The 20,772-nt window shown below is 34.9% G+C and overlaps 1 protein-coding gene across 8 annotated transcripts in view; it reads left to right on the plus strand.

The window, feature by feature from the left end:
* Rps6ka3 (ribosomal protein S6 kinase A3) overlaps window positions 1–19,739 on the plus strand; it is a 122,359-nt gene extending 102,620 nt beyond the window's left edge. For 7 of the 8 annotated variants that reach the window (XM_046425828.2, XM_046425821.2, XM_046425825.2 and 4 more), the window contains 8 exons: window positions 816–941; window positions 3,158–3,247; window positions 5,660–5,818; window positions 7,536–7,697; window positions 8,720–8,796; window positions 9,148–9,265; window positions 13,845–13,985; window positions 14,524–19,739. In XM_046425828.2, the coding sequence (XP_046281784.1) occupies window positions 816–941; window positions 3,158–3,247; window positions 5,660–5,818; window positions 7,536–7,697; window positions 8,720–8,796; window positions 9,148–9,265; window positions 13,845–13,985; window positions 14,524–14,646 (996 nt within the window). In that variant the 3' untranslated portion in view covers window positions 14,647–19,739. The remainder of the gene's footprint in view (window positions 1–815; window positions 942–3,157; window positions 3,248–5,659; window positions 5,819–7,535; window positions 7,698–8,719; window positions 8,797–9,147; window positions 9,266–13,844; window positions 13,986–14,523) is intronic. The other variant, XM_046425822.2, reaches the window with a different exon arrangement.
* The last annotated feature ends 1,033 nt before the right edge of the window (window positions 19,740–20,772 follow it).

Genomic DNA, 20,772 nt, shown 5'->3' on the forward strand with positions numbered 1-20,772 from the left:
GGAATGAGATAAAATTTCAGTGTAGTTTTAATTTACATTTCTGTAATTGCTGGAGATGTTGAACATTTTTTCATATATTTGTTGACCATTCATATTTGTTCTTTTAAGAAGGGTTTATTCACGTTTTTTGCCCATTTATTGATTGGGTTCTTTAGTTTTTTTCTTGGTGTTAAATTTCTTGAGTTCTTTCTGTGTCCTGAAAATTAGTGCCCTATCTGAGGTGCACATGGCAAAAATTGTCTCCCGTTCTATAGGCTCTCTCTTCATGCTCTTGACTGGTTCTTTTTCTGTGAAGAAACTTTTTAGTTTAATGTCATCCCATTTATTGTTTTTTTATTTTATTTATTGCACTATAGAAGTCTTACTAAGGAAGTCAGTTCCTGAGCAAATATGTTGAAGTGTTGGGCCTACATTTTCTTTAGTATGTACAGGGTTTCTGGACTATGTCTTTGATTTACTTAGAGTTGATTTTTGTGCAGGGAGAGAGATAGTAGTTAACTTTAATTCTATTACATACGGATTTCCACTTTTCCCAGCATCATTTGTTGAATAGCCTATCTTTTCTCTGATCATGAGCTTTTTAAAAAGGTATACTTTGCCTGGTACAGTGGTGCATGCCTGAAATCTGAGCAACTCAGGAGGGTAAAACAGCACTTGTAGAATAAATGCTATAAATAATTATTTTTTATTTTCACCAATATTCATTTACATTTATAGTTATCATCAGCAATGCATACTAAGTAACATATTCCCTTGTTATGAAATGCACTAAAGGCATTATGGAACTCTTCATCAGTTAATAATTGTGTTCGTAGCAGTTGCACAGGAACAGTATTCAGTTTACTGATGGATATGAAGTAAAAGAAGATATTGGAGTTGGCTCATACTCTGTTTGCAAGAGATGTATACATAAAGCCACAAATATGGAGTTTGCAGTGAAGGTAAGTATATTTAGATTTAAACTGTGGCTCTTTAAGTTCATTCTTATACTTCTCAGTACCAGTTAAAAAGTACACTCTTTGGTAAAAGTACCTTTTGTTATAAAAAGTTAAGATAAATTTGAATATCTGGGCTAGTGGTGTTCAAAGATCTTAATCTGGAACCATTAATTCCCCTGAGGCTAAAAATAAGATATTCATAATCCAGTTAGCCCAGGGTAATACAAATTTGTACCTCTCACTCTTAATAGTATTCCTTTTACTCTCAGAAGTCCCCATTTTATCATCAGGGTATCAGAGAATTCCCCAAAATTGTGTGCCAAATTTTGTATGTTTACATTTTTCTGGCAAAAACCTTCATAATGTCTTTACATCTAAAGGGATCTGTGACTCAAAAGAATAAGAGCCATGGTCATACAATTTATGATCATTAGCAATTTTCATTTCATCAAGTGTACTAAGACAGAATTTTCTAAGACACCTAGTTCTGTGATGAAGTTTGATTTTTCAAATCTGAGTTATGAATGAACAAATACTATATTCAAAGTACCTGCCTTTTCACATCTCAGAATTGTAATGTCTGCTCTCCCTTTCAAGCAATTCAATTAATATCTAAAGCTTCCAACTTTTCTTGAATCTTAGTACTAGTTTATAAATATGAGAATATGTTTAGTTATTGAGAGAGTAATATTGTTATTACTATTTCAAACTTGGATCTAAATACTTTAAAAAGTCATCGGTGTCCATAAGGCTTTCTGTCAGATATAAAGATGAACCATAGAAATAACAACATATTTTCTTACTATTGCTCTCATTAGAATCTAGAATACATAGAAATTTTTAAGTTGTTTGCATAAAAGGAGAAATAAAGAATAATACACTTGATGTACAGCTTAAGGATATGTCTTGCCACCCTAAACACATCAGAAAAAAAACAAAAATGGACTGAGGCACCCTTTGAATTGCAGAAACCAGGAGCAGTATGCTCAAAACCTTGAAGTTTTCTCCAAGCTATTTGTAGATTCCTGTGACTTAAGTTAAATTCATAAATTCAATCCCAACATGACTGTAATACTACCAATCTGAGGTCCACAAGCACAAGTATGATGTAAACTGGGCTCAGATTAGCAGATCAGATTATGTTGTTAAAATGACACTTGTCAATGTGTTCTGGTTTCCAAGAGCCTCTTCACTTAACATGCCTATTTCGTATACCTTCTTAATTATCCATTTGCCTAATTCCACACTATCATTTGCAGTTGGTTTCAATGATGGTGTGGAATTGTCTTCCCTGTTCTCCAAATAGGGTATTTTGTTTTACAACTAAATCTATTTCAGAAAGATTGGACTCAATACTGATTTACATTCTTTCCTAAGTTGCTGGAGTGATTGGGTATTTACTGAATACATTTACTACTGACCTGTTTTAAAATTGAATATATGAAAGCCACAAAATTTGTTTCAGAATTGAAACCAAACTTGTCTTTTTAAAAAGACAAGTTTATTACTTTAACAGATGAAAACATTATGAGAAATGTTTTAAGAAGCAGCTGACATACAAGGATTAGAAAGCTATGTTAGTATTTTAAGAGCTTTATTATAATAATTAAACTTAATTCTAAACAAGTAAAATTCTAGGTGTGGTTTTCTGCATAGTGTTCTATTTAGCTACAAAAATAAGCTTGTTCTACTTAACTCTTAATTTTTATAAGTAGCTTACAACTAATGGGATATTTCATTAAAGAACTGTATTAAAAGAAATGATGTTAGTTCAATAAACAGATGCTGGTGGTGGTGTTATAGATACATCCAGCTCTTAATTATCTGTATTGGTAGAGGGCTAGAAATTAACTGAATTCCCAAAAGTTTAAGATGTTCAAGGGTAGAAGAAAAGATATGTTAACTGTATTTTTGAATCTTTTCTTGAGGCTTTTCAGTTTTTAGTAAGTCCTAAACTTACTACAAATTTACACTGGAGAGATTGGTGGGAATGTGACTCATGGGTTAGCATTTACAATCTTGCCATCTATATCAAGACTACCTTTCTAATTAAACAGTCTAGCCAGGTAGTTGAACACACCTAATGATAAATGGCATATACACATCACACGCATGCATGCGCGTGTGTACACACACACAGAGATGATACCTAAGGTCTGTGGTTACAAACATTCAAAGTTTATGTTCATGAGATTTTGTGATAAATATTTGTCTTTTAGATTATTGATAAAAGCAAGAGAGACCCAACAGAAGAAATTGAGATCCTTCTTCGTTATGGACAGCATCCAAATATCATTACTCTAAAGGATGTAAGTATATTAATAAGGATCACTTGATTCAGTTGTCTAACTCTCATTTGGCATATTTTAAAATATCATGTGGTAGACAAAGGCCTCCATATAGTAAATTTAAAAAGTAGATTTGAGTACAACATATGCAGCATAATTCCATTTCTAAAGAAAAAAATTTTCTATACTTTTCTATTTTTGTCATAAGAAGAAAAATATTTTAACATTCTTTTTAGTATCTGTATTTGCTTGAACATATACATAAATGTCCAATATTAATGTTGCTATTAATTAACATTCAGGATTGACAAGTCTCTGCAGACTCCCCAAACTGTTTAACACAATACTGCCAGAGAGCTAAATGCACTTATCTACCTATATTACTTCCCTTTCTGCAATTTATATTCATACTCCCCAGCCCTTCAAGCCCCTGCCTTCCTCTATAGCAGTTGTCACACTTCCCCCTATGCTCCAACCATGCTATATTGTGTGTGTGTGTATATATATGTATATGTATTTTTTTTTTTAAGAGAGAGAGAGAATTTTTTTTTAATGTTTATTTTAATTCTCGGCAGACACAACATCTTTGTATGTGGTGCTGAGGATCGAACCCGAGCCGCATGCATGCCAGGCGAGCGCGCTACCGCTTGAGCCACATCCCCAGCCCCTATATATTTTTTTGAGCATGCCTCTTTTTCTCATATTCCTCTGTCTTTGAATTTATGGTTCCCTCAGTTGGGAACACTATTCCCCTCCTTTGCTTGGCTAACTACCACACATTTAAGACAGTGCTAAAGTACTGCTTCATCCAGGAAGTCTGCCCTGTACATCACCACCCTTAGGACAAATGAGGTATCCTTTCCTAGCTGTCATGTTACCCTGCTTACTTTATCTCCTATGGCTTATATTATAACAGTATCGGCAAAGGGCGTGCACTGCCCAGGTAGCATTTAGCTCACTCTCTTATTGCTGGTGCTCACATAGGCCCAAAGGCTATATCTGGGTGTTATAAAAACTCCAATTTAATCAGATTGATTTATTTCTGCTTGTTGTTGGAAGAAAAATGTTTACTAAATCACATCAAAGTGTGAAGCTGAACAGTGACTCTAAACATAATCTCCAAGAATGCAATCAAGAAAATTAAAAAGGAAATCTAGAAATACTTTCTCTCAGCCTAGCCTTGGAAACTCCCTAAGCTAGCTGGCGCGCGCGCGCGCGCGCGCGCGCGTGCTCTCTCTCTCTCTCTCTCTCTCTCTCTCTCTCTCTCTATATATATATATATATATATATATATATATGTGCTAAAATTTTACTCAGACTTTTTTTTTTGTATTTGGACACAATACCTTTATTTTATTTTTATGTGGTGTGAGGATCGAACCCAGGGCCCCACACATGCTAGGCGAGCACTCTACCGCTAACTCACAACCCCAGCCCCTTTACTCAAACTTTTATTACAGCATCTCCAGCACAGTTTTACTCCTATTTATATGTCTGTTTCTCCATATAGAGTACGAAAACTTGAGGGCAGATATTTAACTTCATTTTCTCTGTGCTTGAGGCCCTAGCACCCATATAGTATCTAGTACTGCTTATGGAGCTACCTAAAGTTTTCCAGTAACAATATAGTGAGAAGGAAATAAAAAGAACTTAAGTTTAATAAAGGGATTATTTCAGTTAGGGATTGTCTGGGGTATAAATACAAAATTCCAGTGAGCTTTCTATTTCTGTGTTAAGAGTTCACTTCTTTGTGGTTGGATGGAATTTATCTTTAATAATTAATCTTCCTTCCTAATTGTTTCATATAACTTGTTTTTTTCAGTTTAATCAAAGCCAGAATAATTCATTCATTCTGTGTATATAATTATAGAAGTTCTGCCTTTGCAGAAATTGGAAAATCACAGGAGTATATACTTTTGATACCAGTCCCTGCTGTCATCAGTAGATAGAAAGAGATCAAGAGGAGAAACAAACCCTGAGAATATAAGTTCAGTGTCCCCTTTGCATATCCTACCCATAGTTGTTTTGATTGCCATGACTTAAGTTTCACAGAAGAAAATTACAAGGTATTTTTCTGACATTCAATCTCATCAATTTTTGTTTTCATATTTTTAGGTATATAAAATTGTTTACAGATTTTATATCTTCCACTGGTTGTGAAAAGCAAAATTTTGTTTGAATATAAAATGAATTTTAATATCTCTTCAATGGGGGCTGGGGTTGTGGCTCAGCGGTAGAGTGCTCGCCTAGCAAGTGTGAGGCCCTGGGTTCCATCCTCAGCACTACATAAAAATAAATAAATAAAATAAATGTATTGTGTCCAACTACAACTAAAAAATAAATATAAAAAAGTATATCTCTTCAATGTGTTAAACTTTGGGATACACATAAATCTTCAAATAATGTTTTATATTTTGATACTTGATTTTACAGGTGTATGATGATGGGAAATACGTGTATGTAGTAACAGAACTTATGAAAGGAGGTGAATTGCTGGATAAAATTCTTAGACAGAAATTTTTCTCTGAACGAGAGGCCAGTGCCGTCCTGTTTACTATAACCAAAACTGTTGAATATCTTCATGCACAAGGGGTATGTATTTTTAACATTGTTTTTATTAAGAGATAGGTGTGTGTGTGTGTGTGTATGTGTGTTTGTGTATGTGTGTGTGTGTGCACGCGCGCGCACCCCCGAGCATGCACATGCTTTCTTTTTCTTAATATTTTAGCTAAAATTACAAATGTGGGAGTTAATTTCTGCATGTAATAGGAAATAACTACAATTAGATTCATTATCCTACTGGTTTTTCCTACATTAAACTTTTTCCATTGAACTTTGAAGTACTACTTTGAAATCCTAGCTTGTTATACTAAATCCTTATGCTTTCCAAGAAAAGATGAATGAGATCATCATATTTTTTTAAAGAAAGGAGATCTGGGTAGGCAAAATTTTAGTAAAAAGCAAAAATATCAGGAATTCTGGGAAGGAAAGAAAGAAAGGAGAAAATGAGGGAAAGGGGGAGGAAAGGAAATCAGGAGTGAAGAAGGATAGAAAGCAAAGGAAACAAAGATTGCTTCTTCTTTACATTTTAATTGACAAATAAAATGGTATATATTTATGGTGTACAACATATTTTGATACGTGTATGCAAAAAAAGAGTTCTTCTTTTAGGAGTTCATTTTCAGAGCTTTATTCTCATTTTATCTTTGCCCTTAGAAGCTAACAAATGGAAATTGTCATTTCTAGAGCTTTCTAACTGCTAATTAAGATTTGCCTAGTATTGAACCTTTAAATTAACAGAACTCAGTATTTACTGGAGAATTCATTACTTTGCAGTCATCTAAGTCTTCTATATTCTTTTTCCAGTATCTTATCAGTAATTAGTAAAATAGTAAGGAAGGAGAAGTAATACTCTAGATGTTAGGAACTAAAACTAAGATGATTGATTAGAGTATCGACTTAGAATTTGGTGATGGAGAAACACAAGTCTAAAAAGCAATTGTCAGAGAAGCATATGATAAAAGAAGTATTCAAGTAGGTTACTAGAGGAGGAAAATAATACAAAACTCTAAAGAAAATATATCTTTTTGCTTGTGTGACATATTCACTTCAAAAGGCAATACTTGAAAGAGGGTTTATTTTTTCCCTTCTCCCCTTTTATTCCTCAACACATGCCTATTCCATTTTGCTGTCAGTACATATTTGTCATGTGCCTACCTTGTATGCACTATTCCCATTACTTAGAATGACTTTATCCCACTGTTACTATGATTTATTTATTGTGTTCTTCAGGTCTTAGATCAGATGCTATCCCCTCTAGAGACCTTCTTTTACAATGCTATTCAAAGTGACCTTTCCACCTACATCCCATTACTCAACCTGTCTGTTCTCTGCCCTTCTTACTTACCATGCAAGCTTTCAGTACAGAACAGCTGGGATCTTAAGTTTCTTGTTCACCAGTGTTTACTGTTCCTTATAGAATACCCTAGTACATGATGGGCACTCAGTAAATATTATGGAATGAGTGAATAACTTGGAGATAGATATTGTTTCTATTTGTATTTATCCTTAACCCAATTGCTCAGTTGGATAAAGAGGGAAGAAGTAACTATTATTGTTCCTCCTCCTCCTTGCCCTGGAGTCTATGTAAGAGAGTTATACTTACATTATCAGTATTTTATAATGTTGGGATAAGTTAAAGGTCAGGACTCATCATCTTGTTAAATGCATTGCTTCACATTTTGTGAATAACGTTTTATAATAGAAATGAATCATTAATGTTAACTCTTTAATTTGTATTTCAATTTAGGTGGTTCACAGGGACTTGAAACCTAGCAACATTCTTTATGTGGATGAGTCTGGTAATCCAGAATCTATTCGAATTTGTGATTTTGGCTTTGCAAAACAGCTGAGAGCGGAAAATGGTCTTCTCATGACTCCTTGTTATACTGCAAACTTTGTTGCACCAGAGGTAATTGTGAGAGAGTTTGCTTATGTATTTTAGTATGTAAAAAGTTGCTTGTTGTGTTTAATATAGAATAGTTAATCATTGTTAATTGAAGACTTATTGAACAAATAATTATGGTAAAATGCCAACCCTTTATTTTCCTGTTTAATGCTTCAATCACATCTGAGTACCTACAAGAAAAAAAATCTAAATTCTTTAATATTACAAAATCTCTGCGGTCTTTACTATCCTTTACCTAAAGTTTGGCTACTCAGAACTTCTTGCCTATCACTAAGACTCTTCCGCCCTCTTTTCTCTATCATTTGAATGACCTCTGCCCTTCCCCTACCTCCTCCCTTTTCATACTGAATTCTTACTTATGGGTCGCACACAAGGTAGCTGCCCTCTAACCTGTCCTCCCCTTATCAATAATAAATTGAGGCTGAGGTTATGCTCAATGGTAGAGCACTTGCCTAGCATGTGAAATACAACTTCAGATATAATTTTGTTATGATGTTTATCATGTTGAATTATTAACTATATATATTTCCCTGCCATATCTTGATTATTTTAGGAAATTGATCTTTTTTCTTATTTGTCATAGCTCATGCCTAATAATAATGATTATTAAATAATCACTATTGATTATTTGCTTGAGTGAATCAACTTATTCATATATTTTTTATATATGTGGTATTTTGCACTATATCATTTGTACTAGGTTATGTGTTATTAAAAGTATTGTCTGTAAATATTTCTCTAGTGCTATACAAAATATAAATTAAAATAAGAAATTGATCAATTTGTTTTATATTTCTTTTTGTAACTACAGCAGCTCAATAATGTTATTCAAATACCAAATTAAATTTATATATACAAATTGTTGGTAGAATGTTCTAGAATAGATTTAATATGTTGCCTTGTCATTCGTGTGCTGTTGAAGTTTTTCTTATACACTGATTTTGAAAATATAATTTAGTTCATAGTCTATCCAAATATATATAAAAAACAGTAGTGTGGTAATGCTAATCTTTTATTTTTTCCAGGTTTTAAAACGACAAGGCTATGATGCTGCTTGTGATATATGGAGTCTTGGTGTCCTCCTCTATACAATGCTTACTGGGTGAGTGTGTACCATTTATTCATCAATATTTTGCTTAAATTATGTAGGTTTTTTAAAATCCTTATGTTATAATATCTTTCCATGTTTTATCATGCTTTCTTTTATATACATATAAAATAAAAACACTGCATTTATAGCTGTATCATCAATGTCTTGGTCTTAAGTTGATTTTAACTTAAAATATTTAGAGTACCATATATTTAGACTACTTTGGGCCATAGAGCATTGTTTTAATAAAGTATTATATTAACTGAATTACTCAATACTTTTGGAAACTTCAACTGAATATAAAAATTACCAACCAAAAAAGAAAAATTTATTCATTAACATTTTAATTTTATTATAAACTAGTTACACTCCATTTGCAAATGGTCCTGATGATACACCAGAGGAAATATTGGCACGAATAGGTAGTGGAAAATTCTCACTGAGCGGCGGTTACTGGAATTCTGTTTCAGATACAGCAAAGGTAAGTTTGGCTTCCTTGTACAAGCTCTTTTTTATTCCGTTTTGGTTTTGGTGCTAGGGATCAAATCCATCACCTTATACATAATAAATATGCACTGTACCATTGAGCTACATGCCCAGCACTGCTACAAGCTTTTGGCTCTTGAGAAAATAATTTGTCACAATCCATAGTGAGAAGAAATACTCAGTTAAAAATATCTTCTTAAGCCAGGTGCAGTGACATACACTTGTAATTCCAGCAACTTGGAGGCTGAGGCAGGATGATTGCAAGTTCAAGGACAGCCTGGGCACTTTAGCAAAATACTAACTAAAATTTTTGAAGGGTATTGAGGATGTAACTCAGTCATAAAGTACTTGCCTAGCATACATGAGGCCCTGGGTTCAGTCCCTAGTTCTGAGGGGAAAAAAACTTACAAAGTAGTATATTGAAGTGATGTTAGTTCAAATAACTTGAACTCCAAAATGGACCGTTTATTTTGTTTCTTTCCCAGAAGATGTCAGTTTGGCCTTATTATCCTTACAGATAAAGCTACTTCTTACTGACAAGCTTGATGGATAATAATGGTGGTAGTGTAGTCTTCATTTGTCTACTATGTGCATCACACTTGATTTCACCTCAGTGTCTCATGTAATACTCATAACAACTCTGTAAAATAGATGATAGTATCCCCTTTACAAAAGAAAACCAAGGATCAGAGTTTTAGTGTGAACTCGTCTATGATTACGCACCAGGAACATGTAGATGCTTTAAATAAAATGTCTTATTCCAAAGCCCTTGTTCCCTAGAATAATTACACCATGTTCTAGTTTTGATTCATGTTAAGAAGAAAGAGTCTCAGCTGGGCGTGGTGGCAAATGCCTGTAATCCCAATGACTCAGGAGGCTGAGGTAGGAGGATTGCAAGTTCAAAGCCAGCCTAAATAAAATACAAAATAGGGCTGGGGATGTGGCTCAGTGGTTGAGTGCCCCTGAGTTCAATCCCCGGTACCCAAAAAAATTAAAGAAGAAAGGGGATTCATCTTTTTTCACAATAAACAATAGCATAGTTTTATAGCCTCTGCTTGAAGCCAATTGAAAAGCCCTTCTCTCTAGATCTGCCATCCCAAGAATACCACTGACTCTATGTTCAGTTTACTGGAAGAAAATTGTTTCTTTTAAAAAAGTAAAGTTTTACGCTTCAAAATAAGAAAAACATAAAGGAAATGAAGAAACATTGGTAAAAGTGCTGAGTTTTCTTAGGGATGGAAGCTTGAGTTGAGATGATTGTGTAAATAAATAAAGCATATCAAAAATTTATATAGGTTCTTTTGGGATAAAGCATGAATCCTTAGCTAACCAGTTTAATGTATATACATTTAATATTTGTTTTTTCACTGCATTTAAAATGAAATATTAGACTGGGGTGTACGTTGGTGGTAAAGCACATGCTTAACACACGAGGCACTGGGTTCAATTCCTAGCACCACAAAAAAATTTCAATAAAATATTAGCCTTTGTTTCATTTTTCTGGGTACCTGTTTCCTTTGTAATTCTCTTAATGAGCACCTACAGTGTGCTTAATAAATGAAAGCTGTAGAGATAAAAGATAGAATTCCTGATCTCAGGGAGCTCAGAATCTAAGAGGCAGCCAGAAATGCAAAATTGATAGGAATACTACAGAGGGCACAAGAGAAAATAGCTGATAAACCTTTGTGGCTCCTGCTTAGGATTGCGAGCTTACTCTGGGTTTTATGGAACTGTTAAAAACATTAAGTAGTGCAGTGATCAGATTTTCCTTAATCCATTGAGAAGTATATCAATTAATGTTCCCAAATAGTGAAGTATCAGAAGCTACACATTTCTTGGTTTTTTTAGTAAACCAAGGCCAGTTGAGGTTATCTCTATAATTTTCTCCTTATTTACTTTCATTCCAGTATGATTTTTGGTAGGAGAGAATAATATGGGTGAGGATGAAGATACATATAGAGCACAAAAAATTGTATCCAACTAACAGCCTATCTTAAATTCCACATTATTACTAGTAACTTTTGCTAATATGTACAGTTAAGACTTGTGATTGCAAGCATGATGTAACACTGATTACTCACAAAGTAGGAGGGAGGGCTTTCTCTATCAATTTGGGTTTGTCCCTTTAAGAGCAAGTTACATTATGTGAACATTATCAGTCCTTTCGTGCCATGTGTATCACATGTGGCTTTGAGAAGAACAGGAACATAGCCACTCTTTATTGAGTATTTAAAAGACAAGGACTGTGTTATCACTTTTACCTATAGGACCAGTTCATTCAGTACTTACTAACCTAATAAATACGGACATTACTTGTAAGACTTTGTATATTTCAGGTTATGAATGATGAGGACCTAAACTAGAGCATCTGTGATGGAATTTGGGCCAAATAGAAAATATATTTAGGATGCAGAATAGACTTGGTAACTTATTGGACATAAATAAAGGATATATTGGCCAGTCATGGTCATACACCCCTATGATCCCAGCAACCCAGGGGGCTGAGGCAGGAAGATTGCAAGTTCGAGGCCAACCTTGGCATCTTAGACCCTGTCTCAAAATAAAAAATAAAAATGGCTGGGGGTAGCTTAGTAATAAAGTGTCCCTGAGTTCAATCCCAGTTCTTTGAAAGGGATGCGGGGAGAGGGAGAAGGAAAGAAGCGGGTATCAAGCTTGCAGTCCACATTTCTACCTTGGGCAAACATTGCAGGGGGGGTGGTCTTTCAACAAAAAGTAGAAAATGAAAGAAGCTTTGAGAAGAGCAGTGGTTACAGATTTGGACATAATGAATTTGAAATGCTTATGTGACATAATACTTGTATGTCCAATAGGCAACTGGCCATATGGATGCAGGTTTCAAAGAGAAGTTTGGGGTGAAGTTTGAAGTTAGGAGTTGGTATCATCCATGATAACTAAAAAGCCAAGGAAGGAATTAAAGGGAGTGCCACTACTTAAAGAGAAAACCAGGACTGGAAATGTAGCTCAGTAGAAGAGCACTTGCCTAGCATGGACAAGGTCTGGGGTTCCATCCTCAGGGCCACAAGAAAATATGGAGAGAAAGAAAAAGCTGAGGAGGAGTGGCCATTGAATGGGGTAGCAGTCGGAGAGAGAAGTTCAAAGTGACTTGGGCCAAAAATCAAGCACACGGATTAGATTAAAATTATGAATTTGGTTTTGCCCTGGACAGTTTTGCAATATTTTATTCATTTTAAGCACTTTGGCCCACTTTCAGAATTAGATAGGAGAGATCGCTACTTTGTTCACTTTTTCTTTTTTTCTTTTTTAGACTCTTCCTTATTCCACCCATTTTTCTCCATCTCTTATATCCCTACTTGAAGCTGTCAATTTTCTAAAATGGAGTCTCCAGGCTTGCCCCCCAAATCCATTTTCCTCCACGCTTAGTGATTATGATCTCTCTAAACTATAAACTTATTACCCTCTTACCTCCAGAATACATCCAGGTTTGCTGATACAACTTACAAAGGCCTTCCTAATCTAATCCCTTCTCAGCTCTCCCACTTCATTGGCTGCCACGTTCTCCTTGACAATTTGTACTGCATCCACATTGCACTCCAGGCAGTTCCTCAACTATGACCTGTTCTCTTGAACCTGAGGTCTTTTCTCTAAATGCACTCCCTTCTATCTACCTGAAATACTGTGTTTCCCCCTTCCCTTCTCTAATCCAGCTCCTGCTTATCCTTCAGGTTTCACCTTCCTCTTAAGAGGTCACTTTCAAGCCATCCCATCTAGTTGAGGTCAGGTGTCTCTTTATTTATGTTCCTCTAGATACACCTTGTATTTACTTGTCCCTCCCATCAAAGAACTTCTTGTTTGCTTTGTCTGTCCCTCACTGAACTGAAAGCTTCATGGAGTCAGAGTTCTTCTCTGACATTTATAAATGACAATTATGTTATCATTTTGAAAAGGTGTAAAACCATATGGTGGTGACATGAATCTATATTCTATGCCTAGGAAGGTGTTTGGATATATACTCAGTGTTAACAGTGATTGCCTCTGGAAGAGTGAAATTATGGGTGTTCTTTATGTTCTTTCATTTCTCTGTATTTTCTGGTTTATGTGTAATGCCCGCGAGTTGCTTTTGAAGTAGAAAAAAATTTTTTAAAGACTCCTGTAATCTTTGAGGGGGGCATTGAGCCCTCTCCAATTGAATTCTTGTTATGGATGTTTATGTTCTGCTTTTCAATAGCAACACCAAAGTCTTAGGTAGTTGAATATTATTTAGAAATAAACCTCCAAAAATGTCAGAAGCTCAAAAAATCTGAGGGGGAGAAGAGCCAGAATACTTAAATATATATAAAATGTGGTTTACTGACCCTTTATTATGCACCAAAATTATTGTTACTCAGAGAGGAAAAAAGAGAGATTGGAGTATTTTTTTTCCAAATTGTCATCTTGGCCAAATTGCTTTGAGCCCAAAGGACTGCTACCAGGAAAGAACAGTGTCATAGAAGCTAAGGAAGAATCTTTACCAGGATCACATGCCACAGAAATAGAAGCAAAAAAATAAGAGAGGGGGCATTCAACTTATTTTACTCTTTTTCTTCACATAACAGGACCTGGTGTCAAAGATGCTTCATGTAGACCCTCATCAGAGATTGACTGCTGCTCTTGTGCTCAGACATCCTTGGATTGTCCATTGGGATCAACTGCCACAATACCAACTAAACAGGCAGGACGCACCACATCTAGTAAAGGTGAGCAGCCCCATTCAGTCAGTGTTTTTGTATGTCCTCCAGAAGGGTCAGGGCCAGAAGAGACTCTGAGAAGCCCTCTCATACCCTCAGCAACTTACCTTTACCTTCTAGTATGGGGTCCTCTTACATGGCTGACTTAGAAAAGTCAAGGCATGCCAAAATGTCAGTAATAAAATTAGTTTAAGATGACTTTTAAATTTCTATCACTCTACAGAAATAGGTATTCACTAACAATAAGGACAGATAAGTTTATGGATGTTCCTTTTTTAATATATTAAGGATTGCAAAGTCACAAGTTGAATAGTCCTGAGAAAAATAAGGACCTCTTGTTTTAAACCCATCCCTATACTTTCAGATCTAATTCCAACCTCCCACATTGGTCTGAGTTTTAGTTAAATCAGAGGATTTGACCAGTGTGGCTGTTTTCATGTGAAAGTAATAAAATCTATGTACATTTGTATATAAAAAAATCTGGGGGAAAATGTTTATTTCATATTTGAGTACATATCACTTTGTTACCGTTCGTTTCTTTTCTCAGGGTGCCATGGCAGCTACATATTCTGCTTTAAACCGTAATCAGTCACCAGTTTTGGAACCAGTAGGCCGCTCTACTCTTGCTCAGCGGAGAGGTATTAAAAAAATCACCTCAACAGCCCTGTGAAGTGACCTCAGTGAGATATTTGGTACCATGATGTAAGCTGATAGCACAAGTTCTGGCGACAGGTAGCACATATCTGAGAGACACCTGCAAGCACACACTGTCCCAGCTGGTACCCATAATGCTGCTGCTCCTGCTGCTGCTCCTGCTTTCGTCTCTTCTCGCTTTAAATGATTGTTAGCAAGTTAGATTTTCCTGGAGCTTCGGATGAAATGAAAATGAAAACATGATGAAGATATATTCACTGAATCAACAAGAAAAATAATGAACATATGAATACCACCTAAAATACACTGAATAAAGTACTCTACACCATATAGCATTATTTTTATAGGAAATATTTCATGTCCCTTAAATATTCTTTGTTAGTTATAGGGATGGACAGTTTATGTTAAGCACTTAGCTTAAACAATCCGTTTATATTAGCACTGTATCCCTTGTGCCATCCAACATTTTGTATGTTTTTGTAAACAGTTCATATACAGTACATTTCTGTACTACTTTCTTTAATGTATACATGCCTTGTTTAACTTGGAATCTATTATTAATCAATTGACTATTAAATCTGATTAAATAGTTCACCTGGATTAACAGTATTGTTGGACAGCCCTAAAAATAGCCACATGTGGAACAGCTGTTGAATGTAATACTTTCAAAATGTACATATCTTTTCCCCATGTCTGTTTCACTGGTTCATTTGTTTGTTTCTTAAAGTCAGGTGCTCTGTTAGACTAACCTAGAGAGCTGTTATGGTACAGAAAGTTATCGTGTGGGGGGCATGAAATCAAGTACACCTAAGAAGTTAGTCCATATACTTTGCAACTCCTTAGGATTCTTTTTTCTTCAACTAAGGAAGTAATCCTTGCATTTTCACTCTTACATAGTATACATACTTAGTATTTGACATATTACTTGGGATCTTGCCAATATACATCAAAGGCCTTCAAGAGTCATGGTAAAAAGTTTGGTGAAGGAAAATATAGCAACCCGTAATTGAAGTCCTATTGGGTATTTCATGTTTAAATAAATACTCTATATTAAACACTAATTTGAATGTAGTAAAGGCCACAGGCCTCTATATGAAATTGGACTTAAAACTTTGTTATTTTAGGGAATAAAACATTCTTGATCAAACATTATCTGTTCTAACCTGAAATCATGGCTAAGTTAACCCAAGTGAATATTAATTGTTTTCTGAATCTCTCCTGATGATTTAGACCTATATAATTCTTCCTTTGATTTCAGAAATGACCGACTTTCATGATGGCTCCTGGGTCCACTTAGATTGAAGTGTTCATTATCTACATCTAATTTGCTAGTTTCGTGAATTTTTTTTGATGAAAGAAACTTCTGTACCCATCATTACCTATATCTTTGCCAAACTACCTAGCATACATCAATATGTAATGTAAAAAACATAAGAGCAAGGAAAAAGTGATTTAACGTACCTCATCAGGAATGTGCCCAAACAGATCTAAGTCATGTACTCAGAAATCTAAGTCATTTACATCAGAAATCTTCCCATAAGAATGTTCAGCCAAGAGAGTGTGCTTTATCTAAATGTTTTGAAAGCCACTTTTAATTCCTTAATTTCTCCTATATGCAATTAAAGACAAAGAGGAAATTTATAAAATTCCTTTTTGCACAACAACATAAAACCCAACCAAACAACATAAAATGATAGTTGCATAGAAACCAAATGTACGTTTACCTTCTAAATGAAAAATATAAAAGAGGAAGGGTATCAGAAGATCTAGATAAAAAAATTTTTAAGCTCTTGAGTGTACGGATGCTAACTATTAAAAGCTGCTTTCTGTTGCTTGGAAAGAAAGCTGTTTTTTTTTTTCCTTTTCTGTTCAGTTTTTCAAGCCATGGTCAACCCAAATTCTTGTCACTTTTTAACTGTTAATATAATTCTGAGCAAAAAATATTTTCGGATTTTTGCCAGTGATGTTACTCCCTAATTGTTTAGAGATATTGTCCACCATCATCTTTTAGAACTAGAAGTAAATATATAAATCCTTATAAGTTACCTGGTTAGATTTTATCATATTGCATGTAAAGAACCTGTGACTCAAATCAAAGGCTAGAATTCTTCTCTCCATTTCATTTTTTTTCTTCGTAACACCATGCTGCCTTTCCTTCATATTATCCCCTGACCAGTAGCCAAATTAAAAAAAATTCTTAAGGTAGTCATCTACTTTTATATGATACAAAGATTTTTTTTTTCCTTTCAAGGATCATTGCCTTCTTTATCTAGTCAAACTGTCAGTTTATTGGAGAAAAGCAAAAGTGAAGGCTTTCTGCCTAAAATGCAGTTTATTAACTTAAATTGTTCTCTCTGTGGTTCTGATGTTCTCATTGCCTTTGGGCAGACTTGGCCAACAATGTGCTCCAAGTGTAGTGCTTGTGCTTAGTTAAACTTCTCATTAATTTCTCAAAGTCCCAGTTCTTCCAGACCTCTATGGTTGTGGTATTGAGAACCCTGAAATATTTTGCCCTTTACAAGTTGCTGCCAATTTTTCGAGCTTCTCCCAGGAGTTGTTAGTCCAGTCTTAAAGATATCAGTACCTTTTACAAACTTCCTCTTAGTTTATAATACACAATAATATTCAGAATGATGGATTGCATTTAACATTGCCAAGCATGCACTGGAAAATATGAATTACACTACCATGCGTTTTGTATCTTCCCTTTCGAGTAATGATATTAAATGAAGGTAAGTTTTTTGCCCATTTTTATTTTTCCTTTTTATGAATCATTTCATCTCTTCCTGGTTTATAGTGATATCTTCTTTCTAAATACATTAGACCCCTGATTTTAACAGATTTTATGTGAGTACATTTACAACCCCAGAAGTCCAAAAATGTGATTTTGGTAGAACCTAACATCAAGATGCTGTGAGGCTGCCATGTGGGAAAAGTCACTTTTGAGTATCCGAAGAAAGGGCGTGGTGTCTATGCAGTAGAATTTACCCATTTCACATGCATTGCACTCCAGTGAGTGGTTTTGAATCAAGCATTTCCTGTCTTTTTTTAAGAAGTGACTGCTGTTGGGATCAGATACATCAGGGGAGATGGGGCTTTTCATTTAGCTGTGACCTGTACCCTCAGCCCAGGCAAGATTTGAACAGAGGGTGGGTGAGTGCAAAGACTCCAAGAGAAGATAGAATGTGTTTGGTAGGAACACGACTTGGTAGGCCCAGTCTAGAATGAGAGTTGGCATTCAAGATTTAAGGACCTTGGCACAGATGTGCTTAATCATATTGAGGCCAGCAGTACACACTCCTTGGCCTTGATAAATGACTTACCATTTTTTCAGCTGGCTTTACTATATTTTATAGAGTAAACTAGATCTTATAGTGGTATTAAGCATTTGAGATTTAAGAAGGTATTAAGACAGATAGCTCAGGAATGTAAAAGGTCTATTTTCTGTGATTCATAAATACATAGGATTCCTTAGCTGATCTTGGTGCTTCAACCAGAAGGTTCCAGTTTAGATCTCTCTGTCCTGAAAGGTTCAATTCCCTGTGGCTAATTTTAAACTGGATGTATACTTTGAGCCTTATTTAATTCACAGATAAGTTGACTTAAGTCAGCATTTTTATTTCAATTAATGAAAATAGTCTTCTTTCAGCCCCAGGTTGCTTACATTTTACTGGTCTCCCCCTAGTGACCATTAGTGGAGACCAATTAACGAAAGAATAAATTCACTTTCTTGAGACTGGTATTCTACAGAGCCACACTTAACCACTTTTTGCAGTGAAGAATCTACAGAATGATGATACCCAAATATGGATACCAAGAAGAATTTGTATCTACAATGTGCTTTATGTATTTTTGACACTGCTGCATTCTGTGTGATCAAGTGACTTGTAACTGGTTCCAATGTGACTGAGTGTTCTCAAAGAATAGTAACTAAGTCAACTTAATTTTCTTAAGTCTGGTATTACTATCAATCTCATTTACCACTTTGATTCCAGTCTTTTAACTGTTAATAACAGAGCATACCAAGGGTTGGGATGAGAGCCTACTTCCTACCTCTTCAGGCACTTTCCTCATTATTTTGCCATATAACCTTGAACTGCATGATAAGCTGTTTAAATATCCATGACTTCTCCCAGCGTAACTAGCAAAGTATATGACATTTTGAATAGAGACTAGTGGAAAAGAAATTTAGAGATAGAAGTTCAGAGGTGCAAACCTTAAGAAAATGTCTTTAGAGCACATACCTTTTGAGTAAAGTATATGTAAATGTATATGAAAAGAGAGTTGCTATAATAGTCCTCTCTAAGTAGATTAGTTCAATATAATGGAAGTGAGCATCTTTACTCCTATTATCACTGTAGTACTGATTGAACTGTATACTGAGTCTTTCAAACAAGTATTTAAAATAGAACTTTTAAATACAAAGCAAGGACATAAGGATAAAGATTTTGGTTTGTGTGTCTATATGTGTAGTTTACCATCTAAAGCTTTGTTTTTTAATTTAAAAAAGCTTCAAGGTATTGCCATTCATTAGCATCCTTAGTGATTATGGGTGATGAGTTTGTAATTCCTAAAATCATATACATATATTAGTTTATCTTAATTTTTGCCCTAAACAAAAGGGAAGGTCTACATCTATGGGATGTAATTATTTTGCCTTTTTCTCCATGGGTGGGAATGGGATGGGTATCTCTTCAACAGTTTTTAAAAAAGAAAAATCACAAATATTTTTCTACTATTATATATGATCTTACTTTATACTAGTTTCTCTCTAGTAAAGGCATGCCAGAAGCCCAAGTTTCCATATCACAAGTTCTTACATACTGTACCCTTTATTGGTGGTTAAATCACATCAGATGCTTGGCACTGCTGCCATATAATTATGAATTGCTTGTAAAGGATCAAATATCACTGAATACTTTAAATTGTTTTACTTAAGAGTCTAATCTGGGAAGTTTGCAAATCGTACTATTAATGTGTAATCTAAGCTCTTTCAGATGTATCCATGAATAATCCTGGAACAATATTGCTTGTATTCCTGTCATAGAACAGGTTTTGTAATCTTTAAAAGAAATGAAAATTTATATAATAAAGTTTCAAATAAATTCACATATGTCCCTTTTATCATTTTATTATTTTGATTATATGATGATCAAACCTTATAATATGAAATTATTCTATCCAAAGCATATTTTTGAAATTGTATTAATAGAACTTAAAACAGGAATATTTCTGAAATAAGTGCAAAATAATTTTGTTATGCATCATCTTGTTTGACCCAAAGGACTTGTCAGATCAGACACACATAACTCACATTAGTTACACATCTTACCAATACAAAACCTGATTAATGATTTGAAAGATACAAGTTAGTCAGTAGGCACAAATGAAACATTCTTTTCTTGGAGAAGTCCAAAATGATCAGATTCTACTCCAAAAATGCCCCTTTCCTTCCTCATTACAGTATATTTTGGGTTCAGAATTAAAGGATAAATTTCCTGGTGAATTTATATGTGGAGACCTTGTTCAAACAAAGGGAGTCATTTGCTTTTTCAGCTTTGCCTTTTCATACCTCATTATTTACACAACTTAATGATGAGCCCCTGTTCTCTCCAGTCAGCCATACAGCATGAATTGCAGGTTTTACAATAAGCCATCTATAAAGACCAAGTATATCTTTTGGGAGGGGGTACTGATGATTAAATCCAGGGGCACTCAACCACTGAGCCACATCCCCAGCCCTTTTTATATTATTTAGAGACAGAGTCTTGCTGAGTTGCTTAGGGCCTCATTAAGTTGCTGAGGCTCACTTTGAACTTTCAATCCTCCTGCCTCAACCACCAGAGCCGCTAGGATTACAAGCATGCACCACCATGCCAAGCTGACAAAGTATATCTTGCTAAAAGCATTTAGAAGGATTTTTCCATTGTCTTTCTACTAGCAAGTCTCATTAGCATGTTTGAAAGGAAATTTGAGGTCACTGATTTCTAATAGAGAGGGTACTTAATAATAAGCCTGAAGTTACCCCTTTTCCTGTAAATGTTTTTATATTCTGAAATACCAGATTGGGTGGCTTAAACAATAGAAATTTATTTTCTCAAAGTTCTGAAAGCTGAAGTCCAAGATTCAGGTACCTGCAGGC

Source organism: Marmota monax, unplaced genomic scaffold, assembly GCF_021218885.2.
Source record: "Marmota monax isolate L192 unplaced genomic scaffold, Marmota_monax_Labrador192_F-V1.1 WCK01_AAM20220418_F8-fsc00203, whole genome shotgun sequence".
Taxonomy (NCBI): Eukaryota; Metazoa; Chordata; class Mammalia; order Rodentia; family Sciuridae; genus Marmota; species Marmota monax.